The sequence below is a fragment of the Quercus robur genome, chromosome 10 (assembly GCF_932294415.1).
Source record: "Quercus robur chromosome 10, dhQueRobu3.1, whole genome shotgun sequence".
Classification (NCBI taxonomy): domain Eukaryota; kingdom Viridiplantae; phylum Streptophyta; class Magnoliopsida; order Fagales; family Fagaceae; genus Quercus; species Quercus robur.
Genome location: NC_065543.1, coordinates 55,262,407 through 55,276,031, shown reverse-complemented (window position 1 = coordinate 55,276,031; position 13,625 = coordinate 55,262,407). Strand labels below are relative to the sequence as shown.

General features: G+C 39.1%; 2 protein-coding genes across 4 annotated transcripts; one reads left to right on the top strand and one right to left on the bottom strand.

Annotated features, from left to right (window-relative positions):
* Positions 1-535: 535 nt before the first annotated feature.
* Positions 536-2,988, bottom strand: LOC126703114 (protein MHF1 homolog). Of its 3 annotated transcripts, none has more exons than XR_007647939.1 (5): positions 2,764-2,976; positions 2,602-2,673; positions 1,636-1,716; positions 983-1,189; positions 536-807 (listed from the first exon to the last, which is right to left on the bottom strand). XR_007647939.1 is itself a non-coding variant. In XM_050402033.1 (5 exons), exons 1-4 carry the CDS (start codon positions 2,885-2,887, stop codon positions 1,370-1,372), a joined length of 345 nt encoding a protein of 114 aa, XP_050257990.1. In that variant the 5' UTR covers positions 2,888-2,988; the 3' UTR covers positions 1,011-1,189; positions 1,363-1,369. The 3 variants fall into 3 exon arrangements, 2 of the variants coding, with proteins under 2 accessions (XP_050257989.1, XP_050257990.1); XM_050402033.1 differs by lacking the exon at positions 536-807 and adding an exon at positions 1,363-1,437 and having other exon boundaries at positions 1,011-1,189; positions 2,764-2,988; XM_050402032.1 differs by lacking the exon at positions 536-807 and having other exon boundaries at positions 855-1,189; positions 2,764-2,975.
* A 7,902-nt stretch (positions 2,989-10,890) lies between these two features.
* LOC126701971 (trihelix transcription factor ASR3-like) lies at positions 10,891-13,519 on the top strand. Its single transcript, XM_050400452.1, has 2 exons — positions 10,891-11,945; positions 13,061-13,519. The coding sequence occupies exons 1-2, from the start codon at positions 11,267-11,269 to the stop codon at positions 13,351-13,353; spliced, it is 972 nt and encodes a 323-aa protein (XP_050256409.1). The 5' UTR covers positions 10,891-11,266; the 3' UTR covers positions 13,354-13,519.
* Positions 13,520-13,625: the final 106 nt, after the last annotated feature.

The window sequence follows — 13,625 nt, the reverse complement described above, 5'->3', positions numbered from 1 at the left end:
TCAATCAATGAATGGCTTAAATTGTCAAACTCAGTTGCAGCTGTTGCCAATTTTCTTCCATACCTTCCCTCCCCAAGTTAAAAACTGTATTCTCTCTCTCTCACATTGCCCATAATCATATACAGTTGCAACTTTAATGATGGTGAAAAGCTCTCCAAAAAATATAATGAGACATTTATGGAAAAGTGACGATTAAATTGCAAATGTGAAACCTCTACTTTACAACTGGTCTCTCTCTCTCTCTCTCTCTCTCTATAATAAAAGATTACAACTGGTTTGGTTGTACATCCAGTGTCTGGAACCAAGTCAATATTTGGGGTCCAGCCATCTTTTTCACATGATTAACATATCTATTTTTAATCATATTAATTTATACATCAATAAGTGTCAAGAATTTTATATCATTATTAAGTAGGAAGACAAAAAGCTTACCATGTAGGTGTGAGCCATTTAATCGGGCAACCAAGGTCGTAACTGGGCAAGTGAAAAAAAAAAAAAAAAAAAAACTCATAAATGTGTTTGGAAACAGTCAAAATAAAATACAACATTGGGCCAGATTCATATGGGTCCAAAAAGATAATAGTACTATTATTGTACTGGCCCATCACTTTCCATTGGCCCTACTCCTAGGTAGTATCCCACATCATCAATTTTTAGAACTGTCTTCTATCAACTACAGAACCTGAACAAAAAAACGTAGTCACTCATTTAATGTACCAGTTACCGAAAAGCCTATTACATTTCCCATTAGTTTTTATATTGGTGTAGGTCCAGTGCAACTTTCACCAACTACACCATGTGTGCCAACTGCAATGCTTAATTGGATAATATGAGTTAAATATCAAGCAGCAGTCTTTCACGGAATGATCATAGTATTATTAGTTTAAACTAATTGCCTTTCAACTTCAAGCTAAGGTATAATATGCATTTAATCAGAAACTGATCAACAATTTAAATGATGCAGAAGCTTGGACATTCTTACAAAAGGGAGCTGTTTGCAAAATCTAGGCAAAGGCACGGATCCAATATTGGAGAGTGCTTTAGTTATCAGGAATATGCACTACACTTGTAGTTGCTTTGTTCTCCTTTCTTGGCGTCTTCTTCCGCTTCCTCTCGGATTGGGGTTCTTTAGCTTTCAGATCATCACATAAGGACCTCAAAGAGGTAGCTAGATGTTCGTTTCTGTGTGCTAAAACCAAATAGAGAAATTAATAGCACATTCAAAGGAAACAAAAACGTGATCCCTCTGTTTCCCTTTCTCTCTTTTCCCCTTCTTTCCCTTCCACACCCCACCAACAAAGAAAAAAGAGCTTGGTTAATACAAAAAGCAAAAACCCTTTTGGCCTTTAGCTCAAATAGTACCTTAAGGTCAACATGACGCAACTGATACATGCATCCGCCCTCTCGCAGCGTGTGGACCCAACAATAATGTGGGACCTACACATTGTGAGTGGTAGAATGCATGAGACACATTCTCCACATGAAGGTGTGTAACATATTGATAAAAAGAGAAGGGGGAGGGGATCATTTGTGGCAAATTGCAAAGGCATTTATAACCAAGTACAGGTAAATAGAGAGGTTATATAGATAGTCAACCTATAAAAGAAACTGATCAACAATACTTGGAAAACTCACCAGAAAGTATGACATCTTCCATCTTTACAATTTTGCGACTGGCATGCTGTGCAAATAGCTCAAGGTCCTTTGCCAGCTGCTCTGCTATGCAGAAAAAAGAAACTTATTAATTAGTTTTAAAAAATTGAGTTTTGCCCACTACCTTAAAGAGTTGAAAAAGTAAATTCTCAGGTTCATTTCACTGTATCTTTTTGTAACAAATTCTGTTAAATGCCACTTTGTAAGCTAGCACCCCTTGACTCAATACTCAAGATTGATACAGATGTAGGACAAAATTCAATAACCATATAAAATTGCCCAATCCATTCCATATAACTCCAACAAATATCAAGTACACAGACGCTTATAATGGCACAATTGTAATCATCAGTAAACCAAATGAAACTAGCATTTCGACTGCATACATGCTTATGAAGGAAAAATCATAGCCCAACAAGCAACTACCTAGCATTCCAAAGAGGAATGGTTCTGATTTGATCTACAATTTTGCAATGTACAGAATTTAGATGCAGTCCCTAATTAAATACAACCATAATAACTAATTGGCCAATGCAGCAAAACCATGTGGCTTATTGGCAACACACTTGGTTGTGTATAGTTACAACCTAGGATGCACGGACATAGCCACGGTTACGGAGATGAAAACAGGTACGACACAACGACTAAAGCAATTTCTGAAAAATTATACATACGAGACCTTAAACGAAGTGTCGGTGCTTCCTAGAGCACAACTTGCAAGACCACATGATTGAATTTAATTAGAAAACCTAAGCTATAGTATCTAAGTAACTGTAACTAAGTTTTTACCTTTTGCAAGTCAATCAGTTAATCTCCCAATAGATTCATACCACACCCAAACACCCAAAATCCTAATTCTAGACTTCTTAGTGGACTAAATTGCCATGTTGTAAATACTAAAAAGCAATAATTACATAAGAGCGAGAATAAAATGAACTATAAATGAACCTGCATATTTGAAGGCCAAATCGGAAATGCAAGCGACAATGGGTTCGGATATTTCCATACCATTTCTTTTCGCTGAAAACACAAAACGAAACATTTCTGAAGTTCAGTTTCCAAACAGAAAAAAAAAAAAGAAAAAAGAAAAAAAAAGATGAAAGAAGGTACCTTCGGCTTCAGCAATAGAGATGGTGGAGAGACGAAATCGATCTCTCAACACATCGCTCACTGACTCTGTTTCTTCTTCGTCTACTTCTTCTCTTTCCATTTCCATGTCCGTTGCCTTTTCCATTTTCGCTTTTTTTTTGGGGCTTAGGGCTTTTCTCAGAACATGCGCGCGCTTTCGGCTTTAAAAAGCGCCGCACCGTTCTCTTCCCATCGCGGCCCAAAGCCCACGTCTTCGGGGCTTAGGGCATTTGCTTCTTGACCGCTCTTTATCTTTATTATCGGCCCAAAACACGATAAATTGGACATAATTCGATATTAGGCACCTTAGGTTCATTGGACAATAATTTTTTTTTTTTACTGATTAAGTTAATTATTATTAGATTTTATTTTTAAAACTTTCTAATGTGTTATCATATCAGATTTTAATTGATATCATTTTTTTTCTAAATCCAACTAAAGCTCCAGGGCAGATAGTATGCCCATAGTTATTAACATAGTCTCGGAGGCTTTTCCTTTTATTAATAAAACCACGCTACTCTTTTACTCAATATATATATATATATATATATATATAAATATATGTGGAAAGTTGAAATCCTTAGTTACTCTATATTAATATTTTAACGTCTAAAAATTCAATTCGATTGTCAAGAGTCTTGTACCTCAATTGATATTTCCTAATGTTTTTAACAAAGATGTTCACAATTTTAATCCTCTATCCCTCGTTGTACTGTCAAGTTTATAAAAAGGAATTATATTGGATTAAAGAATTCAACATTAAACACATTAGTTTATCAAAAAGAATTATATTGGATTAAAAAAATTCAGCATTAAACACATTTAGATTATATTATGTTCATTCTCAAAAAAAGAAAGAAAAAGATTATATTATGTTCAATTTTTTGTACAAATCCCCATAAAAAAAATTTGTATAATTGATTTAATTTATTATATATATAAAATAATTTTTACCTACCCTTTCTGTGGGGCCTAATAATTTACGTGCCGGGCCCACTTACTCATGGGGAGACCAAAGGGCCAAACCAAAAAAGGCTATGGCCCAAGCTCAATAACATAAAGCCCAAAATGGCCCAGAGATGTTGCCGAGGACAGTTCAGTCCTCGGCAAACCCAAAATTCCACCGAGAAGAAGGGCAAAAACGGTATAGGAACAAGACTGAAAGAAAATCCAAAATATCTAGGAAAAGCTGCCCTTCCCATGCAAGGCTCTGACCTAACAGAGTCGTATTCTTCAGCTTTATCAACCATCCCCAATGACTTTGGGTTTGGATTGATGGGACAAGTATCAGTCTTGGAAATGTCGACCCTACACGTGGACGAAGGAAAGCGAACGCAGGCTAGTATAAAAGAAAAGTAAGTAATCTAGATAAGAAGGGCGGGAAAAATGGCCAGAAAAGGAGAGGGCCTCCCATCCCACCTCCAAGAAAAGACTTCAGGGGCGAAAACACCCTAACCATGCATGAACACCATAAAGAACCCACCGCCGGGTATCCAAGGCCTAGCCTTTCAAACCCACTCTCTACAAATGATATTGTCTGGGCTCTTTCACGTGCGAGCTCAACACTGTTGTGGTTCGTGGCGGATCGTGTCCTTACAATTGGCGCCGTCTGTGGGAAAGGCTTGCGCGTTGGCTCAGGCGACAGTGGAGTTAGGCTTTTGTCGAGCAAGAGTATATGAGGATGCCTTTATGACTGGCGACATATTGTTGTTGTTCCAACATAAGTTCCCACTAGGGGCTACGCCTCGCAGTGCTAGTGGCGTGGGCAAGTCTAGGGGCTTCAAACATCAAGCTGACTTCCTCCACCTTATTCGAGGAGCTCACCTTTAGAAAATAAATAAATAAATGAACAAATACAAGTTTTGGACAGAACCAAGGCCTTGCATGGTCCTCGGACCCAAGCCTCTGGGGAAACCAACTACTTACAAAGAAAATATAAGTTTTGGACAGAACCAAGGCCTTGCATGGTCCTCGGACCCAAGCCTCTGGGGAAACCAACTACTTACAAAGAAAATGCAAGTTTTGGACAGAACCAAGGCCTTGCATGGTCCTCGGACCCAAGCCTCTGGGGAAACCAACTACTTACAAAGAAAATGCAAGTTTTGGACAGAATCAAGGCCTTGCATGGTCCTCGGACCCAAGCCTCTGGGGAAACCAACTACTTACAAAGAAAATATAAGTTTTGGACAGAACCAAGGCCTTGCATGGTCCTTGGACCCAAGCCTCTGGGGAAACCAACTACTTACAAAGAAAATGCAAGTTTTGGACAGAACCAAGGCCTTGCATGGTCCTTGGACCCAAGCCTCTGGGAAAACCAACTACTTACAAAGAAAATGCAAGTTTTGGATAGAACCAAGGCCTTGCATGGTCCTCGGACCCAAGCCTCTGGGGAAACCAACTACTTACAAAGAAAATGCAAGTTTTGGACAGAACCAAGGCCTTGCATGGTTCTCGGACCCAAGCCTCTGGGGAAACCAACTACTTACAAAGAAAATGCAAGTTTTGGACAGAACCAAGGCCTTGCATGGTCCTCGGACCCAAGCCTCTAGGGAAACGAACTACTTACAAAGGAAATACAGGTTTTGGACAGAACCAAGGCCTTGCATGGTCCTCGGACCCAAGCCTCTGGGGAAACCAACTACTTACAAAGAAAATGCAAGTTTTGGACAGAACCAAGGCCTTGCATGGTCCTCGGACCCAAGCTTCTGGGGAAACCAACTACTTACAAAGAAAATGCAAGTTTTGGACAGAACCAAGGCCTCGCATGGTCCTCGGACCCAAGCCTCTTGGGAAACCAACTACTTACAAGGAAAAACTACATTACATGGACCTTAGGATTTATCCGAGGAAAACTCTCCACTAACAATTGGGTTAATTCCTAAATTGCGAGGATTCTCAAGTCTGCTTTCGGATCTTCAGCACCAAAGGGATCGATGCAATATAGAGCAATATGTTGCCTGAAACACAATCGGAGTTCCCTACTGCTCAGTCAACTCCTCGGATGGATTATTTAGAGATTATCATTCTCGGACGGTATTCTCGCACTTATCACAGAATATTCAACTGTTACCTCGGTTAGTTTCCTAAGTTTAACTTACTATGAATTATCGTCATAATGCCTGGCAGTGTTGGTAAATCAGAATTAGTTGGATTATGTTTCAAGGTTTCCTGCTCTAAGTATCATTGAAGAAACACATACATGGAGCACACCCATTCACAAAGTAGTGTTGCAAAAAGAATAGTATTCAAAACAAGTAAATAAATTTCCCTTTTTACTAAAACAAAGAAATAGTACAGCGTACAATGAAAAGCTGGAATCAGCTCATGTCAAAGCTCACTACATAATCGAAAAGAAAGATACAAGAGAATAAGACAAAGCCGAGGAGGCATCACAGAAGAGAGGTTGGCTTCTAAAGCTAACTACATAATCGAAAAGAAAGGTACAAGAGAATAAGATAAAGCCGAGGAGGTGGCACAGAGGAGAGGTTGGCTACTGCTTCAAGACTTTGTTCTTCCTCAATGCTTTTACATGCCCATAACTCAGGCAGCAAAAGAACCCAGCTTGGGGCCTGCACCATCGAAGAAAAGGTGCAGAGAGAGCCCAGCTTCAGGCTAGCGTAGCTGAAGAAAAGGTGCATGAAACCCAACTTGAGCCTCACACCGCTGAAGGAAAGGTGCAGGGAGCCGGAAGTTGAGGAGCCTTCACCAAAAATTTGCCTGCAACAAGGCAGAGGCGCTGATGGCGGAGAACCTTTCTTCTGACACACCAAAATTCTGGCATGAACAGAACCTGCTTCGGATTTTGACTAAAAGAGGGTGAAACACCCTTTCTCCTCTGTCGAAACGGAATATTCTCTTGAATTTATGCCTCCCTTGCCCGTACCTCACTACTTTGAGTCTTAGGAGGACACGGTGCCTCTGTGGCGGAGGGAGTTCATTCACCCTAACCTTCGCCTCAAACATGTTATACTAAGGGAGGATAGCATCGAATATGGGAGTTGTGATTTGGGAAGAAACTGAAGGATTTGTGCGTAGGTAAAGCAACTTTCTCTCCTATTTATTTAAAAAGATAAGGTGGTGGCATTTAATTCACGCAGCGTCCCAAGGAACGCTACAGACAAAATGGCTCCGGCTCAATTTCCAACGCCACCTGCAACCATGAGATTAAAGGAGTCTCGTGAAGGCGCACCTCGAACACTGGGGCGCCAAAGAGTACCACGTGACCAAAGACTACAGAAATACCTCTTAATTTGTGGGCCTAGTGAATTCGCGGCCCAGGCCCGTTCTGCATGGGGGCCCAGGGACTACGGCCCACGCCGAGGAATAGCCGTTGCCGAGTACAACCTCCTGCTCGGCACCTCATGAAATACCTGAGGAAGGGGAGAAACTGAACTATGGTCCTCGAACTCAAGCCTATGGGGAAGCTAACTACTCGGATGGGGAAAGTCCTCGGCTCAAATACTGTAAAAGGTTAAGGCCAATAAGAGTGTTAGGATGATGGCGGGACGCCCCACTATTCAGTAGCCTAAGGGGGCTGTTCATTTTTGCGGGTGATATGTCTTCGGATGATTACTTCCTACACCGCATAGAGCATCCAGTTCTCATCTCGACATTGTTTTGGGTAAGTATCGTTCTTCACAGGTAGGCATTGTTGTGTCAAACAATTCTATTAAAGTTGTGGTGACATCTTTTTATTAGCAAGTATTTTGGCCTTAGTTGTCATTCATTCAAATGCTATATTATTGTGCCGAGCAGCGCTTGCAAATTTGTAAAAACATAGAGACAGAACATGCGAAGTAAAATAACAACAATTTTTATCAATATGAAGATGTATTACAACGTACAAAGAGGGGCTTAAACAAGCCTATACAAAAGGTGAATTGTCGAAATAATACAAAAAAAAAAAAAAAAAAAAAAAAACAACAACATCAACAGTACAAATAAGTAAACGGTCAGGTGTCTTTTAAACTCGTCTCCGAAGTCCCTCCTAACTCTGCCTCAGTATTGCCCATATTGAGAGAAGGACCTTCTTTAGAAAAAGATGGAGGAGATGAATGAGGAAGATGGAGGAGATGAATGAGGAAGATGGAGGACATGAGTAAAAAGAGGGAGAAGGAAAAGCACCAGGATGGATCTGGTGGTGGAAAGAAGAAGAAAGAGAGGCAAAGGGAGGCGCCAGTGAACGAAGAGAGGAAGAAGCAGGGGCACTTAGTCCCTGCCCCAGTCCTGACTCCTAACACACTGGTGCCATGTTAGATATGCTCATGAGAGAGCGGATGGTACTGATAATGTGTGTCCTCGGCTTAGTCACGCCGAAAGTGTGACGTGACGAGTCCCTACTTCGGATTTTGGCTGAAAGGAAGGCGAGACAAATCTTGAGTCTCCGCCATCCTTGCCCTGACCGAGCCATTTCGAGTTTCGTTAGAACATGGTGTTTCTGGGAGGGGAATGACTTTTTCATTGCTTATTACTATGGTGAGTGTATTTCAGGTTAAGGTATAACCAGAGAGTAAAAGTAAACTCTGGAAGGAATCTAAGGGTTTCAAATTTCGGGGGGATTAAAGGGATTCATCTGTGGGAGAAACAACTCTTATTTTTTCTCTTTATATAGGGGACGAAGAGGAGGGTACTTAATGTGTTCAGATCTCCAAGGAAATTTGCAAACAAGAATATGCCCGTTCCGCTCCCCCACACCATCAGTAACCATTAAACCTGAGATGTCTCGTGAAGATAAACTATTAAAGACACGCTTCGGATAACCAAACGGCATGAACGTATCGTGAGTAAATCAAGAGGAACATCTCGTAGACCAGTACATCGCCTGGGCAGGTGGAGAATTGCCGACGTCAGTGAAAGGCTGAATTAAATGAGCCGTAATAAAGGTTTGGTGTTATCAAAACCCCCCTCTCCAACCAGGAGGCCGGACAGCAGGGTTTTGAGGGGCTATTGTGGGGCCTAATAATTTACGTGCCGGGCCCACTTACTCATGGGGAGACCAAAGGGCCAAACCAAAAAAGGCTACGGCTCAAGCTCAATAACATAAAGCCCAAAATGGCCCAGAGATGTTGCCGAGGACAGTTCAGTCCTCGGCAGACCCAAAATTCCACCGAGAAGAAGGGCAAAAACGGTATAGGAACAAGCCTGAAAGAAAATCCAAAATATCTAGGAAAAGCTGCCCTTCCCATGCAAGGCTCTGACCTAACAGAGTCGTATTCTTCAGCTTTATCAACCATCCCCAACGACTTTGGGTTTGGATTGACGGGACAAGTATCAGTCTTGGAAATGTCGACCCTACACGTGGACGAAGGAAAGCGAACGCAGGCAAGTATAAAAGAAAAGTAAGTAATCTGGATAAGAAGGGCGGGAAAAATGGCCAGAAAAGGAGAGGGCCTCCCATCCCACCTCCAAGAAAAGACTCCAGGGGCGAAAACACCCTAACCATGCATGAACACCATAAAGAACCCACCGCCGGGTATCCAAGGCCTAGCCTTTCAAACCCACTCTCTACAAATGATATTGTCTGGGCCCTTTCACGTGCGAGCTCAACACTGTTGTGGTTCGTGGCGGATCGTGTCCTTACACTTTCTATTTGCGAACCCTTTCTGTGATTAGACATTTAGTTGAAGCCTTTTTTTTTTTTTTTTTTTTTTTTGTGAGTAAACAGTAATATTTATTAGAACACACACTATTATTATTTTCGTATGTGTTCTAATAAGTATTATTGTTTACTTAAAAAAAAAGTTAAAGCCTATTATTGAATTTGAAATTAAAGCTTGGAGACCATTGTTACTATTCCTTGGCATGCAACCATGTGGAATTTTTTTTTTTGGATACCCTTAGCCGTTATCACAATGTGACCATATTAAAAAAATGTATCCATCAATGTTAAACACCTAATCGGATAACGATTATGAAGCCAATCTATGAAGTAGTAACCCATCATCTAAACCTTATTACACAAAGTCTTCTGAACATGAAGTACTATAATTCATGACATGGTAAGCTACCATATTCTAAGTTTCTAACTATGTATTACAATTTTCGGGCACCATTTGGTTTTGGTTGCAAGGAATGAGCCAACAAAAAGCGTTGTTGTTATAAAAGATTCTAATAAATAGGTTTTGTGTTGTGTGTGTGTGTGTTTTTTTTGAGAATCCAGCCAAGCCTTTTTATTAGGGTAAATACTAAATACATAGTAACTTAGCCAGTTACCGTAATCAAAGACAAACATTTGATTTTCTCCAAAAAAAAAAAAAAAGATGAAAAAGATAAAACATTATATTTGATAGCTATTGTATTGGAAAAATTAAATTATAGATTTAACAGCCATTGTCCCTTGATATTTGCATATCAATATGGTAATTAATTTATTATATATTCTAAGATTGATTATATCTTTTAGTGTAAATTACACTAATATCTCTTGAGATTTGGAGAATTAATAGAAATTTTCTCCTATATTCATAAATAATGCCCTGATCTTTGAAATTTTTACATATATGACTATTTATGCGCTACTACAAATTAAGTCCGAAAACATAGGTTTCTACCGGTTTTTTTTTTTTTTTTTTTTTGAGAATCACATATGTTTCTAGCTAAGGTATCATTCAAAATAGTTTCAAATAATGTTTTCTGACTGGGTTATACATTTTTTTTTTCATAAAAAAAAGGAAACTAGGTTATTCTTATATGATAAGAAAAAACAATAAAAATATGCTAAAAATTAAAAAAAAGAAGGTTAAGTAATATTTTTGAAATTAGGATGAGGCCTCAATCTTAGAAGATATAAATTATTTCTTGCTTTAAATATATGCATTATTTCTCTAAAAGCGTGTAGACTTCATAATCATATAGTCACCACATATTGCGAGAGAAATGATACATATATCCGATTCATGAGATACCTTCTCGTAATTTTATTTTTGAGATCAACCTTTTGGTAGTTTTGAATTTTTGATACTTAGAAACTTACCCTCAACCTTATCTCAACTCACCTTTAAAGACAGAATCAGGGAACTTTAGATATGGTCTAGGGAAGTTGCCTGAGTCACACTGCCTAAGAAGGGGTGGGCATGTCTGCCAGATTTTCTGCCTAAACAAGAAAAGAGTGATGCCAATGTTTGGAAGCTCAATAACTTTAAGGAGGGTGGTTTCCCAATTATGGTAGAATCTTAATATATGGCACTGAATATTAGAACCATTGACCTTCCAAAAGAACGTTACAAATTTGGCAAATATGGTACTTAAAAAGGCTGGAAATGACTCCCATATTGGGACACCTTAAATCTTCCAGGAAGAACTTGGATTACTTCATCGTTAGATCCCAGCTAGAACCAAAAACACTCACAATAAATCCAACTTTTTCTCTCATTTCTAAACGAATGAAACAAAAAACCCTCACATCTAACCAAACCTCCATCTAAAAAGCCCTTAGGTTAATCCGACTCTCAAGTTATCATACGCTACCAAAACATATTTGTTCTTGATGGCGCCAGAGTCAAACAGCTTAAATGAAAATGCTGATTGTCCACATGTTGGACTTGTCAAACAAGAAGCTCTTATTGACAGCACAGACGATGGGAATAAGATAACAAGGCATCCTCGATGGACCAGAGATGAAACACTCATCCTAATACAAGGCAAGAAGGTTATTGAGGATGGGGTTCGAGGGCGTCGTAGATCTACTTCAACCTTTGGTTCATGCCAAGTAGAACCCAAGTGGGATTCAGTCTCATCATATTGTAAACAGCGTGGCGTGAAGAGAGGACCAGTCCAGTGCAGGAAAAGATGGGGTAATCTTCTTACTGATTACAAGAAGATCAAAAGATGGGAGTCACAGATAAAGGAAGAGGCTGAATCGTTTTGGATGATGAGGAATGATATACGGAGAGAAAAGAAACTGGCAAGTTTCTTTGATAAGGAAATCTACAATGCATTGGATGGAATGACGTTTTCTGCTGCCGCATTTCCACTGCCACTGGTTGCAGTACGAGCAAATGAAAATGACTCTGATGGAGTCAAGGCAGAGGTTGAAGAAGAGGAGACCCCTGTAGCAGTTTTTGATAGTCATCAACATGCTACAGCAGAAGACGGTTTGTTTTCAGATTTTGAACATTCAGAGCAAGAAGAATCAGGCTGTAGCCCTGAGTATGAAACTGTTTCAGGTACCAAATGTTATGTTGAAGTGTCCACTCTTATTAAACTTTTTTACCCTGCATAGCTTCTGGCTTAGAAACAATTTTGTTAGAATGATTTCTGCCTGACATATGAAAGTCAGGTTTTTGTAATATTTATTTGTGGGGTTATGGTTTTGCATCATGTTTTAAACTTTTAGTGCAGGACAATGTGTTTGTTAACATGGGTTAATTTCACATCAGTCTGTTTTATTTTGATTTAAACCAGCTACTACGAAGTAGATTAACATCAATCGATTTTATAGAGTAACATGTCAACACTGTTTAAATTTTTAAATCTAAGTCACTTGTGAAATAGTCATAAACGTTCCTAATGGTCTTACCATGCTGTTTTTTCTCTGATAAGCAGAGAAACAGTATTTCTGCCAGAGGTTCTCTCATCAAGGTAAAACCAATATGTTCATACAATCATACTCTTTTTATTAGTTGCATATGGTTCAATCTATTGAATTGCCATACAAAACATGTGAGAAGTTGGTTGGCACTTGATAGACCTGCTTTTTTTCCTCAGACTAGCCGGTTGCTGCTGCTTTTCATATCACTCACATAGAATAATGAATTACATTTAGATCACCAAAATGGAACCAATTTGTTTGTTTTGTTGTTTTTGCATGTTTTAATTCAACATTGTAAACTCAACCAATCAGTATTGCACCTGGTCAAGCATATTGGATTATCATCAAGGACACTTATTATGAGACAATCTTAAACAATTGGTTCGTGAGTTCAATATCCAATTTTCATGATTTATGCCCCTTTGTTTCCCAAGTCTATGATTTCCAATTGGAGAGCATCTTTTTTTGTTAAAGATGACGTTTCACCTTAAGGATTTTAATTTTTCTTATCATATAATGGCACTTCAATAAATTGCTATAGCTACTGCTACAAAGAGTTCATTGACTTAGAATGAAATGCATTCTACACTTTGAATGCACCTTAAATTTTCTTTCACATATGGAACATGATCTTACGGATTCTATGTCCAAAGGCTAAAACTTAGTGACGGAATAATTTGTTTTTCACTCCCAAACTGAAGAACTGGAAAACATAAAGAGGTTACACATTGTTTTGTTTCTATTCTGAAGGCACCGTTAAAGGCAAACAACCAGGGTCAGCCAGTATGTGGAGAGAATCTATCTCTGAAGAGGAACGGAAGAGAAGGCGGTTGTCATTGGATGGACAGGAAGATGCATCCAATTTGGGGAATCAATTAGTCAAAGTTTTAGAGATGAATAGTAACAAGTTAAATGCACATCTTGAAGCTCAGAACATAAGCTGTCAACTGGACAGGGACCAGAGGAAGGAGCATACTGACAGCTTGGTTGCTGCTCTTAGCAAGGTCACCGATGCTCTTGTAAGAATTGCGGACAAGTTATAAACTGCAATCATTAGAAAATAAGACACCCTTTACAATTTCTGTGAAATGTAGTTGAGAATAAGGACTTAGCATTTAGAGTTGACTGATTTAAGGTGCTTTTAGTTTTTAATACATTGCAGTAATCAACAAGAAGCTACTCATTCTACTTTAATATACTTGAGTGACTTGTGAGCCATGGCAAATTGGTAATAATGTTTCTTGACTCAAACCATTCCTCAGGCTTCTATCCCCAGATTGCACCAAAGGGGATTGAGTTACATCTCTGAAAATAT